Source organism: Sus scrofa, chromosome 13 (assembly GCF_054392235.1).
Source record: "Sus scrofa isolate SSC_HxYL_T2T_F1_AM1 chromosome 13, Sscrofa_HxYL_maternal_Yorkshire_Landrace_v2.0, whole genome shotgun sequence".
Lineage (NCBI taxonomy): Eukaryota > Metazoa > Chordata > Mammalia > Artiodactyla > Suidae > Sus > Sus scrofa.
Window position 1 is genome coordinate 48,081,284 of NC_139395.1, and position 20,896 is coordinate 48,102,179.

Sequence of the window (20,896 nt, forward strand, 5' to 3'; positions counted from 1 at the left end):
GTGCCATGAGGGAACTTCCTATTTCATTTGTTTTTATGGCTGAGTAGTATTCCATCGTATATACATGTACACACCACATCTGCTTTATCCATTCGTCTGTCGGTGGACATTTAGGTTGCTTCCATGTCTTGGTTATTTGTTTAATGACTCTTTATTTAATTTTTTTCCTATTTAAAAGACTTCTGTGGTTTCTGTCTGTTGACTGGACTTCAGTGGCTAACCTGATATCAGGATTTCCACGGCATATGGTGTCCAGATTTCCATACATTGAATCAGAGGATCAGCAAGCTTCACACATGCATTTAGAGTTTCCAGTTAACTTTTAATTCAGTTTCTTTTAAAATATGAGCAAACAACCAAGGATACGAGGTAATTGAGGATGTCTCTAATATGAAAGATGATCCCCCATCCTCCCAAACAAAAGAAAAAGGAAAATCACCTTGAGGAAAGAGACTACAGGGTGGAAAAAGTTTATCATTACTATCACTCTGAGAGATAAAGGAAGACATAGCATCCATGAAATAAGAACAGAATACTATGAAAAAGGAATATTCAGACAATAGAAAAGAGCTCTAAGAATTTGAAAAACATGATAGAGCATCATGAAACTGAAAAATCTTAGTAGAAGGATTGGAAGATAAAGTTGAGGAAATTTCTTGGAAAGTAGAGAAAAATACAAATCATAGGGAATTAGAGAAGATAAGAAAAACTGCAGGCCAGCTTTAAGAGGTGTAACATCTGATGGAGATTGAGAAACATAGAAGAAAGAAACTAAAGGATAGAAATAAACTATGAAATAATTCTGGAGGGTGTTCCAAATTGGAAAGATGTGGGTTACCAGATTGAAATGACTCAGCAAGTACCTAACACAAATGAAAACAGACCCATATCACTGTGAAATTTCAAAATATTTCACAAGATTCAACAATCATTCAAAGATAGGAAAGACCATAGTGTATGTAGTAAGATTAAATTTTAACTATGGAAGCTTGGAGACAGTAGAAAAGTATCTTCAAAATGGTGACAGAAAGTGATTTCTAATCTAGAGTTTTGTAACTCAGCCAAATTATGAATTGAGTATGAAGATATACTACATATATTTTATGACATGCACAGGTCTCAGTTTTCCTTTCATGTAACTTTTCTCAAGAAGCTACCAGGGAATGTGTTCTTCTAAAAGAAGTAAATTAAGCAATAAGAAGACATGGAATTCAAGAAACAGGAGAATCCAGCACTTGGTCAACTCTTGAAGGTAATTCCCAGAATGAGTGTAAAGGGTAATAATAGGGATGACAAGTGAGTACCAGATGTAGAAAGTAAGCAGGACAAATTACACCTGTGAGACTTGAGGGAGGGAGAAAACCAGACATAATGAAGGCTGTCATCATTATGCTCCTTGCTGCCATCATACAGCTTTTATTTTTATTTTTTTATTTGTCTTTATTTTAGGGCCACACCTGTGGCATATGGAGGTTCCCAGGCTAGGGGTTTAATAGGAGCCGTAGCTGCTAGCCTATACCACAGCCACAGTTACACAGGATCCAAGTTGTGTCTGTGACCTACACCACAGCTCACAGCAATGCCAGATCCTTAACCCACTGAGCAAGGCCAGGGATCAGACCTGCAACCTCATGGTTCCTAGTTGGCTTCATTTCCGCTGCACCATGACGGGAACTCCCATCATACAGTTTTTAAATCTGAGGACAGGGTGACCAGTTGAGCTTGCCTCAGATTTTTTTACATGTACTTGATTTGTTTTGACCAAATTCCTCTTATTTTCCATACGCTCTTTCCTGTATCAGCTGAAAATACTCCTTCTACCACTGTAAGCCTGTATGTAGAAGATAGACAGTAATCCAGATGGCCTATGTAAAAAAGAAATAGTAATCGTAGAAAAGTGGTTTTATACAGTAGGTCCACTAACCAGTCATTCCATTTACCTCAGTGTGTAGTACTGTATTGCACAGGGAACTCTACCCAATATTCTGTGATAATCTTTATGGGAAAAGAATCTGAAACAGAATGAATATATATGTGTATAACTGAATCACTTTGTTGTATAGCAGAAATTACACCAGTATTGTAAATTACCTGTGCTTCAGTAAAATTTAAAAGTGTTGGATCTGGAGGGGAAATGGGTAAGTAGGAGGCACCCTTTGGACATGTGGTACTGAAGAGCTGAAAAGTAGGAGCAAGAGCTCTAGAGTTAGCTCTGATTAATTTGGAATTTTTCTCTACGTAAGTGTAATTTGAAGTCCATAGTATTTTCTGACACTTAGTAATGTAGAAGGTATAGATTATATGGCTTTAGTTGTTCTTTTTTGGAACTCTGTGTCCTTTGGAAGCTATGTGGAGAGAGTCAGTGCCTGCCATTTCATTATTCCAGGGTCAAAGAAAGTTACCTATTCTTTTACTTTTAAATTTTATGCATTGTTATGTTTAAGTGTGTGTGTGTGAGGAGTATGTAAATAGCGTATAATGGGGGATTTATTTTTGTTTAGTCTGAAAATGTGGATTATTTAGTCCATTTGCACTTGATTTAATTATTGATCTGTTAGGTTTAAGTCTTCATCTTGGTTTTTGTGCTTTATTTCTTATCTTTTCTTCTTAAGTTAACCTAGCATTTCATTTTATTTTATTTTTAATTTTTTATTATAGTTGATTTACAGTGTTCTGTCAGTTTCTTCTGTGCAGCAGAGTGACCCAGTTATACATATACATAATTCTTTTTTTCACATTATCTTCCATCATGTTCCATCACAAGTCACTAGATATAGACCCCTCTGCTGTACAGCAGGATCTTGTTGCTTATTCACTCCAAATGCAATAGTTTGCGTCTACTAACCCCAAACTCCCCGTGCATCCCACTCCCTCCCCCACCCCCTTGGTAACCACAAGTCTATTCTCCAGGTGCATGAGTTTTTTTTCTTTTCTGTAGGTAGGTTCATTTGTGCCATATATTAGATTCCAGCTATAAGTGATATCGTATGGTATTTGCCTTTTTCTTTCTGACTGACTTCACTCAGTATGAGAGTGTCTAGTTTCATCCATGTGGCAGAAATGGCATTATTTTGTTCTTTTTTATGGCTGAGTAGTATTCCATTGTGTATCTGTACCACATCTTCTTACTCCATTCATCTGTTGATGGACACTTAGGTTGTTTCCATGTCTTGGCTATTGTGAATAGTGCTACAATGAACACATGGGTGCATGTGTCTTTTTCTGTGAAAGCTTTGTCTGGATATATGCCCAGGAGTGGGATTGCTGGGTCATATGGTAGTTCTATATTTAGTTTTCTGAGGAATCTCTATACTGTTTTCCATAGTGGTTGTACCAATTTACATTCCCACCAACAGTGAAGGACGGTGCCCTTTTCTCCATGCTCTTTCCAGCATTTATTTGTGGACTTGTTAATGATGGCCGTTCTGACTAGTGTAAGGTGGTATCTCATAGTAGTTTTGATTTGAATTCTCTAATAATTAGTGATGTTGAACATTTTTTTCATGTGCCTGTTGGCCATCCATATGTCTTCTTTGGATAAATGTTCAGTCTTCTGCCCATTTTTTGATTGAGTTGTTGGGTTTTTTGCTGATGAATTGTATGAGTTTTTTGTATGTTTTGGAGATTAGGCACTTGTTGGTTGGATCATTTGAAACTCTTTTATCCTACTGTAGGTTGTCTTTTTTTTATGATTTCCTTTGCTATGCAAAAGCTTTTAAGTTTGATTAGGTGCCATTGGTCTATTTTTGTTTTTATTTCTATTGCTTTGGGGGACTGACCTAAGCAAACATTTGTATGGTTGATGTCAGGGAATGTTTTGCCTGTGTTCTTTTTGGTGTCTTGTCTTAATTTTAAGTCTTTAAGCCATTTTGAGTTTCTTTTTGTGCATGGTGTGAGGGTATGTTCTAGTTTCATTGATTTACAACATATGCAGCTGTCCAGTTTTGCCAGCACCACTGGCAGAAGAGACTGTCTTTTTCTCATTTTGTATTCTTGCCTCCTTTGTCGAAGATTAATTGACCATAGGTGTCTGGGTTTATTTCTGGGTTTTCTATTCTGTTCCATTGGCCCATATGTTTGCTTTTGTGTCAGTGTCATACTCTTGATGACTGTAGCTTTGTAATTATTGTCTGAAGTCTGGGGAAGTTATATATCCTGACTGTGTTTGTTCCTTCAGGATTGCTTTGTCAGTTCTGGGTCTTTTATGGTTCCATATAAATTTTTGGATTGTTTGTTGTAGTTCTGTGAAACGTGTTCTGGGTAATTTGATAGGATCACGTTGAATCTGTAGATTACTTTGGGTAGTTTGGGCATTTTAATGATGTTAATTCTTCTGGTCCAGGAGGATGGAATATCTTTCTATTTTTTTGAATCCTCCCTAATTTCCTTTATTAATGTTTTATAGTTCTCAGCATATAAGTCTTTCACCTCCTTAGGTTTATTCCTAGGTATTTAATTTTTTGATGCTGTTTTTAAAAGATATTTTTATATTCCTTTATAATATTGCATACAGAAATGCAACTGACTTTTGAATGTTAATCTTGTGTCCTGCTACTTTTCTGAATTCATTGATCAGTTCATGCACTTTTTGTGTGGAGTTCTTGAGGTTTTCCATATATAGTATAATTTTGTATAGTATATAGTATATATAGTGACAATTTTGCCTCTTCTTTTCCAATTTGAATACCTTTTATTTCTTTTGTTGGTATGATTGCTGTGGCTAGGACTTCCAAGACTATGAATCAAAGTGGTAAGAGTGGGCATTCTTGTCTTATTCCTGATTTGAGCAGGAAAGCTTTCAGCTTTTCTCCGTTGAGAATTGTATTGGCTATAGATTTGTCATAGATGGCTTTGATTATGTTAATGTATGTTCCATCTCTACCCACTGTGCTAAGAGTTTTCATCGTGAATGGATGTTGGATATTGTCAAATGCTTTTTCTGCATCTGTTGAGATGATCATGTGGTTTTTGACTTTTCTTTTGTTATTGTGGTGTATGATGATTGATTTGCATGTGTTGAACCATTCTAGTGAACTTGGGATGATTCCCACTTGGTCATGGTATATGATCTTTTTTATATGTTGTTGTATTCAGTTGGATAAAATTTTGTTGAGAATTTTGCATCTATAATGATTGTTATTTTTTCCATTATAGCTGGTTTACAGTGTTCTGTCAATTTTCTACTCTACGGAAAGGTGACCCAGTCACACATACATGTATACATTCTTTTCCAGCATCTATATTCATCAAAGATATTGGCCTATAATTTTATTTTTGGGTAGTTATTTTATTTTTGGTTTTGGTGTAAGGATGATTGTGGCTTCATAGAATGTCTTTGGAAGTTTACCTTCTTCAGCCTTTTGGAAAAGCTTAAGAAGGATGGGTATAAATTCTTCTTTGCATGTTTGGTAGAATTCACCTGTGAAGTCATCTGGTCCTGCACTTTTGGACCAGGGACCAAACCAGGGAGTGTTTTAAATTATATATTTAATTATATTTCTAGTGAGCGGTCTATTCAATTGATCTATTTGTTCTTGATTCAGTTTTGGCAGGCTGTATGTCTCTAGAAAGTTGTCCATTTCTTCTAGGTTGTCAAATTTGTTCACATATAATTGTTCATTGTATTCTCTTATGGTTTTTTGTATTTCTGTAGTATCCGTTAAGAGTTCTCCTTTTTCATTTTTATTTGCATTCTTTCTGTCCTCTTTTTGGAGAGTCTGGCCAGAGGTTTGTCAAGTTTGTTTACCCTTTCAAAGAACTAGCTCTTGGTTTTACTATTTTTTTTCCTATTTTAAAAAAAATCTCTATTTTAGTGCTTTTCCCTCTGATCTTTATGATTTCCTTCCTTCTGCTAACTTAGATTTTGTTTGTTCTTTTTCTAATTCTTTTAGGTGGTAGCTTAAGTTGTTGATTTGAGATTTTTCTTCTTTTCTGAGGAAGGCCTGTATTGCTGTGAACTTTTCTCAAAGAACTGCTTTTGCAGCATCCCATAGATTTGAAAGGTTGTGTTTTCATTATCATTTTTCTCTAGGAATTTTTTGAATTTCCCTTTTGATTTCCTCATTGACCATTGTTTTTTAGTAGCATGTTGTTTAGTCTCCATGTAGTCAGTTTCTTCTCATTTCTTTTCCTGTGGTTGACTTCTAATTTCATGCCATTGTGGTCAGAGAAAATACTTGGAATAAGTTCTGTAGTCTTAAATTTGTTGAGGTTAGTTTTGTACCCTATTATGTGGTCAGTCTTGAGAATTTTCTGATTTTTTTGGATGTAATATCCTAAAAAATGACAATTGAGTATAACTTTTCTATTGTGTCATTTAGGATCTCTTTTACTCTATTGATTTTCTGTCTAGAGGACCTGTCCATTGATGTAAATGGGTTTTAAAGTCTCCTACAGTTATTGTATTCCATCAATTTCTCCATTTATGGCTGTTAGCATTTGTTGTATGTACTTGGTTTCTCCTATATTAGGGGCATATATATCGACAATTGTAATATCTTCTTGAGTGGATCCTTTTTATCATTAAATAGTGTCCTTCTTTGTCTTTCTTTATAGCCTTTATTTTACACCTAGCATTTTAAAACTTTATTTTTCTCTATTAGCTTGTTGGTTTTGAAGTATTTCATTTGTCCTTTGGTAGTTACCTTGGTGTTTAAAATATGTATCCTTTACTTATTAGAGTCTACCTTAGATTTTTACTTTTACTACTTCCAACAATGAATGAACTTTACAGAGATTTACTTGTGTTTACCCCTCTCTTACCTTTTGTACCACTGTTGTCATATATCTTGCTTCTGTCTTTATTCATTTGTTTTCCCACATTCTTTCCCTTTCCAGTGCTTTTTCTTTCTGCTTTTTTATGGTTCCACCTGGAATTTTTTTTCTTTTTTTCTATTTGCCATAAATACTCCTTTTAGTAATCTATCTTTCTTTTCTCATTCATTCATTCATTCATTCTTTCTTCCTTCCTTCCTACTTCCTACCTTCCTTCATTCATTTTGCTTTTTAGGGCTGGCACCTGTAGCATGTGGAAGTTCCAAGGCTAGGGTTGAATCAGAGCTGTAGCTGCTGGCCCATGCCACACTCACAGCAACATGGGATCCGAGCAGCATCCACAACCTACTCTGCAGCTCTTGGCAATGCCGTATTCCTAACCCAGTGAGCGAAGCCAGGGATCACACCTGAAACCCTATGGACACTAGTTGGCCTCATCACGCTGAGGATCACAGGATCTCCTCTAATATAGCTTTAGGTTTGCTGCACTTTGATTCAGCTTCTGTTTATGTAACTCCATCTTTTAATTTATCACTTTTTTTTCCCCCTGGCTCTTCTAAGGCCTTGGGAGCTCCAGGGCTAGGGACCAGATCTGAGCCACAGCTGTGAACTAAGCTGAAGCTGCAGCATTGCCAGATTCCCAACCCACTGTGCGGGGCCGGGTATTGAACCTACAACCCAGCACTCCCAAGATGCCACTGATCCCATTGCACCACAGTGGGAGCGCCTTAATTTATCATCATTTTTGAAAGCCCTTTTCCTTGAATGTAGAATTCTAGGTTAATATTTTCTGTTGGCATTTTAAAGATTTACTTCATGAACATTTGATTTACACCATTTCTTTTTGAAGTCATGTGAATATTGTTATTGTTCCTCTAAAGGTAATGTGGCCCTGCTCAGCTTTTTAGCTTCTCAGCTGTTGCTTTCTGCTGGGTTTCTTTGAACCTTACCCTGAATTACCGCTTTAGGAATTGGGCAAGCCTGAGAGTGGAGAGTGTAATGGGAAGCACTCAGTTTCAACCTTTTTCTCCTTATCTCAATGGGACTCTCATTTTTGCTGGGATATCCTCTGGGAAAAATTCAGGTGAATGAAGAACTCATTTTGATGTGATTCTCTTTTCTCAAGGATTATAGTGCTTCAAACCTGTCTGCAGTAGTTGCTCACCATTGTGCTGACATAATTATTTTACATATTTTGTTCAGGTTTATATTTGTCTAATGCAGTGTGATTTGTCAGGGCTAGAACTGGAAGATACTAAATTAATTATATATATATTTGAATTCTAAGAGTTTAAAAAATATCTTAATCAGTGGCAGTATTATTAAAATTTGTTTATGGGAGTTCCTGTTGTGGCTCAGTGGTAACAAACCTGACTAGTATCCATGCGGATGCAGGTTCAATCCCTGGTCTCGCTCAGTGGGTTAAGGATCTGCTGTTGCTGTTAGCTGTGATGTAGATCACAGACACAGCTTGGATCCTGCGTTGCCGTGGCTGTGGGGCAGCAGATACAGCTCTGATTCAACCCCTAGCCTGGGAACTTCCATGTGCCATGGGTGTGGCCCTAAAAAATAAAATAAAATAAAATAAAATAAAATAAAATAAAATAAAATAAAATAAAATAAAAAAAAATGGACTTGTTTATGGTTCTCCAAATTGACTAATCATTTGGAAGTAAAGGTTTTCAATTTTTTAATGTACATTTATTTATTGCCAATTATTATCTTTTATATTTACTGCTCATAAATGAAGATTTTTAAATAGCATTAAATTATTTTTTATGCAGATAAATATACAGGGTTATTCTTTAATGATTTTTTCAGTGAAAATAATAGAAAGGGCATTTTGAATGTAGAGCTTTTGAATAATTATGTTCCCCCATTTGGGCTGAATTACCTATAAATTTCTTTATTTGTGTGTGTAAGTGGTTGATGCTTTCTTTCCTGCCAGTTAGTTATATATATCCTTTAGAAAAAGGATAAAGAATTGTATGTGTTGTGCATATTTTTACTGATAAACCAAAGAAAAATATTAGTATTTTAGGAGATTATAGATCTTTGTTTTGGTCCTTGATTTTACAGTCGATTACTTAAATGATTTGTAAAGAGGTTCTACATGCAAATCTCTCCTTCATAATGATGATTTTTAAAAAACTGTTGGTAGTCATGATATTGAATGAAAGAGAAATTGTGCTTGTTGTCTACCTGTCTCTACTTTCTAAGCAGCTGTTAGCCCTGGTGTGGAAGCGGGGATAAATACATTTCCATTTGTTCCCTTTTGTCAGAGAGTGAAGAATATGTTATACCTTTGAAATAAAAAGTCTGAGACTTCTTACTGAAGTATACTTTTTTGGACTTCATTTGGTGCTTTTGATCTTGCTTGATTGGTTTACACCCAGAATCTTTGTAAAGGACTGCTGATTGTTAACTGTCACATGGCCTGAATTATATAGAGGCTTCATTCTTTTGGGTTAACACTGCTAACTCTGTTCTGCAGCTTCTCTGTCAGTAGCAATTGTAGCGGTACTGTAGCTTTTTTTGATAGTATAGCCTTACTTTTATTGGCAAGAATATTTCACAATCTAAATGATGATGCATATTTAACAGTATTTGTGGTTATAGATATGAAAACGCCTAGCACAGAGCATGGCACAGGGTGACTACTGTTTTTTTTTTGTGTATGTATAAATAATTGTAGTTTTCAGATTAATCTTTGTATATTTACATACAGGATCTAAAAAATTTTCCCAAACAACTTTTCCTCTTACTTTGTATTTCCTTTTTTACTGTTTGCTTTTCTAACCTAATGATATTAAATTTTAAAAAGTTTCTTTTTTTAAAAAATCATGATTTTTGCCTTTCAAAAGTTAGTAAAAACATTTTAAAACTCTGCCTTATTAAATTATATACTATTCTCATGTTCAACAAACTTTTCTGTAAAGGGCCAGATACTAAATATTTCAGTCTTTGCTGTCCTTACATTGTCTTTTGCAACCACTCAATTCTGACATTGTTAAAACACAAAACATTGATAATATTTAAATGATTGCATAACTATGTTCCAGTAAAATTTTATTACAAAAACAGGCAGTGGGTCATAAATGGCCCATGAGTTGTAGTTTGCCAATCCCTTATGTAGTTGGTTAGCAAGTATTGTCAATTATTTGAGTAAGACATGAAAGTTAATTGGATTTCTAAAGATTACACGGAAATTAAACATGAAAATTTTAAATTTTAATAAAATTAAATTGTAAAAAATACAGATTTTAAAAAATTGCCCTATATGACAAACCCAGAGCTAACATCATCCTCAATGGTGAAAAGCTGAAAGAATTCCCACTGAGATCAGGAACACAACAAGGATGTCCGCCCTTGCCACTACTCTTCAACATAGTTTTGGAAGTCCTAGCCACAGCAATCAGAGAAGTAAAAGAAATAAAAGGAATCCAAACTGGAAAGGAAGAAGCAAAACTATCACTAGTTGCAGACGACATGATACTATACCTAGAGACTCCTAAAGACTCTACCAGAGAACTGCTAGAGCTCATCCACGAATTTGGCAAAGTCGCAGGATACAAAATTAATACACAGAAGTCGACGGCATTTCTATATACCAACAATGAAGAATCAGAAAAAGAAATTAGGGAAACAATCCCATTTACCATCCCATCCAAAAGAATAAAATACCTAGGAATAAACCTACCTAAAGAGACAAAAGGCCTGTACTCTGAAAACTATAAGACACTGGTGAAAGAAACCAAAGATGACACAAGTAGATGGAAAGACGTACCATGCTCTCTCATTGGAAGAGTTATTAATATTATCAAAATGACTATACTACTACCTAAGGCAATGTACAGATTCAGTGCCATCCCTATCAAAGTATCAAGGACATTTTTTCACAAAACTCGCACAAACTATCTTAAAGTTTGTTTGGAAGCACAAAAGACCCAGAATAGCCAAAGACATCCTGAAAAAGAAAATTCGAGCTGAAGGAATCAGCAAGTTTATGTATACTCCAATCATATAAGATATAAACAATGCTGAGTTAAGTTGACAGATGTAAATCCTTATATGTATTTCATTTTATTCATTTTGTTGAATACTCAGTGAGTACTTACTTAGTGACAGTAAGCACACATACACACTAATGTGCTACTTTCATAATTCTGTGACAGTTATCTAGTATTCTCGGTTCTGTTTTATTAATTTATTTTAAACATTATGTAATGTTTCTCTGCGTTTTATTATCTTTGGAAGTATAGTAAATCAATAGCTATCTTTCTAAAATCTATAATTTGCTTCTTACTCGTTGGTCTAACATTATATTTATTTAAAAATCTATTTTCTGTATTTCTTCCGTCTCCTTTGTGGAAGCATTGCTTAAATAGACTATGCTTTGAATAGCTCTTAAAATCCCTAGTGATTTCAGTATAAAATAGGATTTAATATTACATCTTAATTAGAAATTTTTTTTCTTTGTTGATGCCACCTGTCCTGAGTTGGTTTCCGAGGCGCTGCCAGGGTAGGGGTTTTCCTATTTGAAGGACTTCATGTTTTCCAAACCAGCACATTTGCAGACCACTGCTGTCCTTTATCATGGAGTTCATTCTTTAGTGGCTGATGTTATATCTGTTGCAACTAAGAAAACAGTTCATGGCCTGCTATCCTATGATTACACCATTTTTTTTTTTTTTTTGTCTTTTTGCCTTTTCTAGGGCAGCTCCTGCGGCACATGGAGGTTTCTAGGCTAGGGGTCTAATTGGAGCTGTAGCCGCCGGCCTACACCAGAGCCACAGCAGCGCGGGATCCAAGCCACACCTGTGACCTACACCACAGCTCACGGCAACGCTGGATCCTTAACCCACTGAGCAAGGGCAGGGATTGAACCTGCAACCTCATGGTTCCTAGTCAGATTCATTAACCACTGTGCCACGACAGGAACTCCTATGATTACATCTTTGAATAGGAGTCTAAATATGGTGCCCACAGCCTCCATCCTTTACCTGTAACCCTGGAGAGAGGGAAAGGTATTTATGTATGGGATGTAGAAGGCAGAAAATATTTTGACGTCTGGAGTGCTTACAGTGCTGTGAACCAAAGGCATTGTCCTCCAAAGATTGTGAATGCTCTGAAAAGTCAGAAAGACCAATTGACCTTAACATCTAGGGCTTTCTACAAAAATGTGCTTTGGAGAAAACAAAGTTTAGAGTATGTTACTAAACTTTTCAACTACCACAAGGTCCTTTGTATTAACACAGGGTTGGAGACTGGAGAGACTGTTTGTAAAACTTGCTCATAGATGAGGATATACCATTAAGGATATCCTGAAATACATAGCAAAGATTAGTTTTGCAGCTAGAAACTTTGGGGTAGAACATTGTCTGCTATCTCCAGTTCCCCACATCCTACCAGTTATGATGGTTTTGGACTATTTATGCCACGTTTTGACATCATTCCATAGAATAATCTGCCTGCTCTTGCACGTGCAGCTCAGGATCCAAATGTTCAGGGTGAAGCAGGCATTGTTGTTCTGGATCCAGGCCACCTAATAGCTATGCGAGAGCTCTGCATGCAGCACCAAGTTCTGTTTATTGGTGATGAAATAAAGACAGGATTGGCCAGAAATGGTAGATGGTGGCTGTTGGTCACAAAAATGTAGACCTTATACAATCCTTCTAGGAAAGGCACTTTCTGGTGGTCTATACCCTATATCTACAGTGTTGTGTAATGATGAAGTAATGCTGACCACTAAACCGTGGGAACATGGTTCACCATATGGTAACAGTTTATTAGGCTGTCAAGTGGCCATTGCAGCCCTTCAGGTTTTGGAAGAAGAAAACCTTGCTGAAAATGCAGACAAGACGAGTGCCATCTTGAGAAATGAACTCATGAAGCTACTTGCTGATATTGCAACTACTAAAAAAGGAAAAGGGTTATTAAACACTATATTAGAGAAACCAAAGATTATGATGCTTGGAAGGTGTGTCTGCGACTTTGAAGTAATGGACTTTTGGCCAGTCCAGCCCATGACAGTATCAGTTTTGCACTTCAACTTGTGATCACAGAGGATGAGATTCAGGAGTCCATGGAAATCATTAACAAGACCATCTTATCCTTTCTGGGGGTGATGACAGTTTGCAGTGGCTCCTGGGAGTCAGTTGGAGAGACAGGCAGTTCATTTACATACTGTAAAAAGCTCTGTGTTTCTGTGCTTAATGCAGGCATGTTTCATGCCTCTGTGTCAAAGGGTTTTGAAAAAATAAACAGGGAATTCCCATTGTGGCGCAATGGAAACAAATCCAGCTAGTAGCCATGAGGATGCAGGTTTGATCCCTGGTCTTGCTCAGTGGGTCAGGGATCCAGGATCGCTGTGAGCTGTGGCCTAGGTCACGGAAGCAGCTTGGATCCTGTGTTGCTGTGGCTGTGGCATAGGTCAGCAGCTGTAGCTCCAATTCCACCCCTAGCCTGGGAACTTCCATATGCCTCAGGTGCAGCCCTAAGAAGCAAACAAATGAAGATTGAGAAGAGTTAACATCTGTTTTTCTGAAACTCTTCCCAAAAATTGCAGAGGAAGGAACAGTCCCAAACTCATTCTCTGAGGACACCATCACCCTGATACCAAAACCAGGCAAAGATACCACAAAAAAAGAAAATTATGGGCCAGTATCACTAATGAACATAGATGCAAAAATCCTCAACAAAATATTAACAAACCTAATCCAGAAATACATTTAAAGGATCATATACCATCATCAAGTGGGATTTATCCTGGGGATGCAAGGATTTTTCAGTTTCTGCAAATCAATCACTATGATACACCACATTAACAGACTGAAGAATAAAAATCATATAATCCTCTAAATAGATGCAGAAAAAAATTTGACAAAATCTAACACCCATTTCTGATAAAAACCCTCCAGAAAGTGGGCATAGAAGGAATCTACCTTAACATAATAAAGGTTCCAACAATGCTGCAACTGCAGCAATGCTGGATCTTTTAACCCACTGCACCAGGCCGGGGATTGAACACACACCTCCTCAGTGACCTGAGCCACTGCACTCAGGTTCTTTTTTTAATTTTCATTTTATGATTTTGATTTTTTCCATTACAATTGATTTACAGTGTTCTCTGAATTTCTGCTGTATTGCAAAATGACTCAGTCTTATATATATATTTTTCTTTTTCTCACATTATTCTTTGTTGTGTTCCATCACAAGGTGCTAGATATAGTTCCCTGTGCTATACAGCATGACCTCATTGCTTATCCACTCCAAATACAATAGTTTGCATCTATCAGCCCCAGACTCCCAGTCCATCCCAGTCCCTCCCCTTTCCCCCGGCAACCACAAATCATTTCTCCAAGTCCATGAGTTTCTTTTCTGTGGAAAGCTTCATTTGTGCCATGTATTAGATTCCATACATAAGTGTATTAGTTTCCATATATGTGATTTGATATATATGATTCCATATATAAGTGACTCCATATATAAGTATGGTATTTGTCTTTCTCTTTCTGACTTACTTCACTTAGTATGAGAGTCTCTGGTTCCATCCATGTTGCTGCAAATGGCATTATTTTGTTCTTTTTTATGGCTGAGAAGTATTCTATTATGTATATGTACCACATCTTCTTAATCCATTCATCTCTTGATGGACATTGGTTGTCTCTATGTCTTGGCTATTGTGAATGTGCACTAAGATTCTTAACCCACTGCACCACAGTGGGAACTCCTGTTGATTCTTGATGTTGGAAATATTTGAGTTCTTTGATTCTTCATCTGAGAAGTTATGAACTTTTATTGTTCTATATGTAAAAGACAATAAAAGAATGAGTTTTTCTTCTTCATTCTCTTCAGTTTTGAATTTTTCATGGAGTAGGATCATTTGGCAAAATTTGTAGCAGAGGTTTTGTTTTAAGAAAAGGTATGATGGCTGAAATTCATTGAGTACAGTTCTCATGGCCGTCACAATGGTGGTATCACATGAAGATGATAATGTGTTTTTGAAGATACTTGGTGTTCAGAACTGGTCTAAATCTTCTTCTGTTCTTCTACTTCGCAACAAGAAGCGAGAGTTTATATTACAGTTTAATATGTATATTTCGTTCATAAGGACACAGCTTTTTGATAAACAATATTGTGAGAGTTTACTTGAGAAAAATTGCTGATCTTTGTAAACATGTTATCTTGATCTCAAGTACTTACCTGAAATCTTGAGGTGGTGCTTAATCTTCATGTAAATTCATCCCACTTATTCTCTACTGTCATTTAAAAAAACATAGGTAAGTGGTATGTAGTCATTTGAATGAAAATATCAGTTTTACTGAAACATTTATTTAGAAACCTAATAATTTTCTTTGAGTAGTATAAGAGAGATTCAGAGATTGACATGAGTGGCATTGCAGTTAGGTTTAAAATGACCTTTCATAGGATTTAACAAGGTAGCCTCAAGGATATATCAAATACGAGAGAGTATGGGAGTAGAACTAGTACTTTCATATTGTGTGTAATATGTTAGAGACAACAAAGCATTCCTGTAAGTGTCTCCTAGTGCATATGTACAGGAAATTCTCTAAGTAGTAATTTTCAAATTTTTCAGACCTAGTGCTACCCTGTCTTTTTTCCTTTTATAACAGATTTATTGAGTTCACATACCATAAAATTCACCTCCTGTAAAATGTACAGTTGGACCATTTTTTGGTATATTTAGAGTTGTGCAGTCATCACCATTGTCCAATTTTAGAACATTTCATAGAAAATTCCATATCCATTAGCAAACACTTCTTATTATCCCTTGGATAATAACTCTGGATTATTTCAAGTCTTTAGTTTACTTTTAGAGTTCTAATAAAGTTGATTTTTCTAGTTTTTGCTAGTATTATTACTGATTTTATTGCAGACAATTTTTTTAGGCAACCCTTACTCTGCCCTACCTGCTGATATCCTTCTCTATCCTAAGATATAGTGAAGTGTCACATTGGTAAGGTTATTACTTTGAAAAAAATGAAGATATTGGAATTCCCATTGTGGCTTAGCAGTTTAAGAACCTGACTAGTGTCCATGAAGATGCAGGTTCAATCCCTGGCCTTGCTCATTGGGTTAAAGATCTGCATTACTGCAAGCTATGGCATAGGTTGCAGATGCAGCTGAGATCTGTCATTGCTGTGGTGTAGGCTTGTGGCTAGGCTCTTATTTAACCCTTAGCCTGGGAACTTTTATATGCTGTTGGTGTGACCCTAAAAAAAGGACAAAAAAAAATTATTGAGACCCTCAAGTGTTATTCAAATCTATACATAGAATTTCCATATGACCCCGCAATCCCACTCTTGGGCATCTATCCGGACAAAACCCTACTTAAAAGAGACACGTGCACCCGCATGTTCATTGCAGCACTATTCACAATAGCCAGGACATGGAAACAACCCAAATGTCCATCGACAGATGATTGGATTCGGAAGATGTGGTATATATACACAATGGAATCCTACTCAGCCATAAAAAAGAATGACATAATGCCATTTGCAGCAACATGGATGGAGCTAGAGAATCTCATCCTGAGTGAAATGAGCCAGAAAGACAAAGACAAATACCATATGATATCACTTATAACTGGAATCTAATATCCAGCACAAATGAACATCTCCTCAGAAAAGAAAATCATGGACTTGGAGAAGAGACTTGTGGCTGCCTGATGGGAGGGGGAGGAGGTGGGAGGGATCGGGAGCTTGGGCTTATCAGACACAACTTAGAATAGATTTACAAGGAGATCCTGCTGAATAGCTTTGAGAACTTTGTCTAGATACTCATGTTGCAACAGAAGAAAGGATGGGGGAAAAATGTAATTGTAAAGTATACATGTAAGGATAACGTGACCCCCTTGCTGTACAGTGGGAAAATAAAAAAAAAATTTATGATCTCAGCTGTTGTACTAAACAGAAATAAGGACATTTCTTCTTTTCCTGTTTGTTATGATTTCAGGGTGAAAAAGTTGATTCTTTTCCTCATAGCTTTATTGTGGGACTTAAAGATTAATACATGCAACAACCCTCAATTTCATTTGGAATTAAGAACAGTAAGCTATATCAACAAATACCTCTTTTTTTCATATTCCTCCTTTAAATATGATTCTTGGCTTCTTCTTCAACTCATTGGTGTTTCCTCTTAAACCCAAGTAGAGAAACTATAGCAAAACTCTGAAAATAATACATTGGATTTGAGAAAGTTTGGCAATAAAGTTTCCTTTCTATGAAAATTTTTTTATTATGTAATTGAATCTTGTAATGTTATTGCTGTATATGAATGCTGAGAGGGAATAAATGTAGAACTGATGTCAACTTTAGCAGCTAGAAAGCCAAAAAAATGAGCATAGTTTCGTGTAGCGCATTCAGTGAGACCAGGAAACAGAAAGTCTGGGATGTACCCCTTATCAGCCATCAAAAAAGCTATATGAAGGGTTCTTGCTGTGGCACAATGGGATCAGTGGCCTCTTGGGAGTGCCGGGACACAGGTTACATGGGTTAAGGATCTCGTGTTGCCAAACCTGCAGCTTGAGTCACAGCTGTGGCCAGGGAACTCCATATGCCATGTGGGGTGGCCAAAAAAGAAAAAAAAAAAAAGCTATCTGATTTTGGCATTTTTCTAACCTCTAATGATTTCACATGGGAATTTTCAAGGAGTTGAATGCATGTCCTCTGAAGTCTTTCTAATCTTTTTTTTTTTTTTTTTTAACATCTGCACCTGTGGTGTATGGAAGTTCTTGGGTGAGGGGTGGAATCTGAGCCACAGCTGTGACCTGTACCACAGCTGTGGCAACACTGGATGCTTAACCCAATGCGCCAGGCTGGGGTTCCAACCTGCACCCCCACAGAGCTGATGCTGGATCTTTAAATTGCTGTGCCATGGTGGGAACTCCTTTTCTAATTTTACTTCGTTTTATTCAGATGAAAGGGATTTTGTGCCTTTTTTTTTTCATGTTTATTAGTTTATTACAAAGGATAAAACTCAGGAACAGCAAGAAGGGAGAGTTACACAGGGCATGGTTTGAGGGGTGGAGGGGTGAGCAACGGAGCCTTCATGTCTTCTCTGGATCCATCATCCTCTTAGTACCTCACCATCCTGGAAACTCTGAACTCCACAGTTTAGAATATTTATGGAGACTCCGTCACATGGGAATGCTTGACTAAATCATTGGCCTGTGGTGATTAAGTCCATCTCCAGCACCCTCCTCCCCTTGGGGATGGGGTCTGAGAGCTCCAGACCTCTAATCACATGTCTGGATCCCCTGGCAACCAGCCCCCATCCTCCAGGAACTACCTTATTATCATAAACTCAAGGATGGCTGAAATGGTCTTATCATGAATAGCAAAAGATGCTCCTATCACCACTATCACTCAGGAAATTCCAAGAGTTTTGGGAGCTCTATGCCAGAAAAAATGGAGGAAAACCAAAATCCCTATTTCTTTTTTTTTTATTATTTTATTTTTTCCCTACAGTATGTGCCTTTTGATGAAAATTGCAAAATGTTGTATTTATTGTAAGATTGTTTCTTTGGGGGTAAACTACTCTTGATAAAGACATACTAAGTGCCTAAAACCTATTAGAAAGTTTTGCATTTATTTATTTTCCTAAAAATACTAATATCTTTTATAGAAAATGACAACCATATGATCTTAATATTTCTTGTATGTTTTGTTTTAGGTTGGTATAGAGGAGTTTCAACAAAGAAGCCTAGTGTAAAGGTAATGAAAAGTTTATTGTTAACTTTTCTAAAGTAGAAAGCTGCCTAGAATGTGTGTTTAATAAACAGTTCTTATCCATCTTTCAATCCTTAACAGTAACCATACTCATTCTTTCCTTTACAGAACTGTATCAAACTCTATTCTTGTCTCAGCAGTATTAAATTGAGTTTTTTGAAAAGGATGAAAAATGCATGTATGGTGATATCTGCAAAGCTTATTTTGAAAAAAACCTATTTAGGACATTTAATATTTTTCCCTTCAAATAGTTGACAGAATGTAAATTGACTTTTTCATAGGTCTAGTCCTGTGGAGTCATGTGATTAGTTAGACAAATTTATCTCTAAAATGGAAAAAACTTTTAAAGAATGTTTCATTAGAGATGTCTCTGATCATGATGTTACTGTTAAAATATGAATTTAAATAAAATTTTTACATGCCGGATAGTAATTTTATGTATTAGATATGTGCTTATTCTATTACCAATTAATCATAATTTGATAAAACATATTTTAGTTGGTAGTTATAATACATGTAGCAACATTCTTCTCTAGTAATGCATTTGCAAAAGTTTTTCTGCTTTACTTTTTTCTATAATATTATCAGTTTTTATATAAATTTTATGTAGCATAGCATTTAATGTATTATGCTTTTTCTTATATAGAAAATGTCAAAATTATCACATATTATTTTTATTTTTAGCCTTTTTTTTTTTTTTAAAGAGCTGCACTCACAGCATATGGAGGTTTCCAGGCTAGGGGTCAAATCAGAGCTACAACTGCTGCTGACCTACACCACAGCCACAGTGACCCAGGATCCCAGCCACATCTGCGACCTACACCACAGCTCACAGCAACGCTGGATCCTTAATCCACTGAACGAAGCCAGGGATCGAACCCACAATCTCACGGTTCCCAGTCAGATTCTCTTCTGCTGCGCCATGACGGGAACTCCATTCTTTTTATTAAAAAATGGAAAATTTCAGTGTTCTAATCGTCAGTTTGCCAATGAAGTCACTCATTTTGTTAGTTGAAAGTACTGATTATAAGAAAACAATGTCTTCAGATTTTCATTCCTTGTAGCTGGGGCATCTTATCCTTGGCACTCTTGACATTTTGGCCACATAATTCTTTGTGGTCTTGTGCATTAGAAGAAGTTTATCAGCATATATGACCTCTGCTCACTAAAATCCCCTCTCAAATTGTGACAATGAAAACTGTCTTTAGACATTGACAGAAGTCCTGGGGCTGAAGTTGGGAAGTGGGTGGAGTGGTGGTGGTAAAATTGCCCGTGGTTAAGAACTACTGCTCATAGGTAATTTTTCCCCTGGTGTCTTTAGTTTTAAAACATTTTCAGGTGTTAATTCCGTGTGTGAGTGTGTATGTGTGTGTGTGTGTGTGTGTGAGTGTGTGTGTGTGTGCGTGTATGTATATAGCTAGCTGAAAGGTTTTGCCTTTTTTTAAAAAATGATTTTTATTTTTTCCATTATAGCTGGTTTACAGTGTTCTGTCAGTTTTCTGCTATACAGAAAAGTGACCCAGTCACTCACACACACACCCACACACACATGCATTCTTTTTCTAAAATTATCCTCCATCATGTTCCATAACAAGTGACTAAATATAGTTCCCTGTGCTATACAGCAGGATCTCATTGCTTATCCATTCTAAATGCAATAGTTAGCATTTCTTAACCCCAGACTTCCAGTTCATCCCACTCCCTCTCCCTTGGCAACCATAAGTCTGTTCTCCAAGTCCATGAGTTTCTTTTCTGTGGAAAGGTTCATTTGTGCCATATATTAGATTTCAGATATAAGTGGTATCATATGGTATTTGTCTTTTTGTTTCTGAGTTAACTTAGTATGAGTGTCTCTAGTTCCATCCATGTTGCTGCAAAAGGCATTATTTTGTTCTTTTTTATGGCTGAGCAGTATTCCATTGTGTATATATACCACATCTTCTTAATCCAGTCGTCTGTTGATGGACATTTAGGTCATTTCCATGTCTTGGTTATTGTGAATAGTGCTACAGTGAACATATGGGTGCATGTATCTTTTTCAAGGAAAGTTTTGCCCAATTACATGCCCAGTTTTCAGAGTACAGGTCATTTCTCTCTTTAGGTAGGTTTACTCCCAGGTATTTTATACTTCTGGATGGGATGGTAAGTGGGATTGCTTCCCTGATTGCTCTTTCTGCTCTTTCATTATTAGTGTATAGAAATGCCGTCGACTTCTGTGTATTAATTTTGTATCCTGCGACTTTGCCAAATTCGTGGATGAGCTCTAGCAGTTCTCTGGTAGAGTCTTTAGGAGTCTCTAGGTATAGTATCATGTCGTCTGCAACTAGTGGTAGTTTTGCTTCTTCCTTTCCAGTTTGGATGCCTTTTAT

At 36.5% G+C, this 20,896-nt stretch overlaps 1 protein-coding gene, 1 long non-coding RNA gene and 1 pseudogene across 33 annotated transcripts in view; all 3 read left to right on the top strand.

Annotated features, from left to right (window-relative positions):
- Positions 1 to 20,896, top strand: part of DOCK3 (dedicator of cytokinesis 3) — a 507,677-nt gene that overhangs the window by 85,639 nt on the left and 401,142 nt on the right. For all 32 annotated transcript variants that reach the window (XM_021068832.2, XM_021068840.2, XM_084988414.1 and 29 more), the window contains exon 3: positions 18,472 to 18,512. In XM_021068832.2, coding sequence (XP_020924491.2) covers positions 18,472 to 18,512 — 41 coding nt within the window. The remainder of the gene's footprint in view (positions 1 to 18,471; positions 18,513 to 20,896) is intronic.
- Positions 3,267 to 10,455, top strand: LOC146397327 (uncharacterized). Its single transcript, XR_014823185.1, has 2 exons — positions 3,267 to 6,490; positions 8,596 to 10,455. It is a non-coding gene; the product is annotated as an uncharacterized LOC146397327 (long non-coding RNA).
- LOC102159516 (ornithine aminotransferase, mitochondrial pseudogene) lies at positions 10,535 to 13,197 on the top strand (annotated as a pseudogene).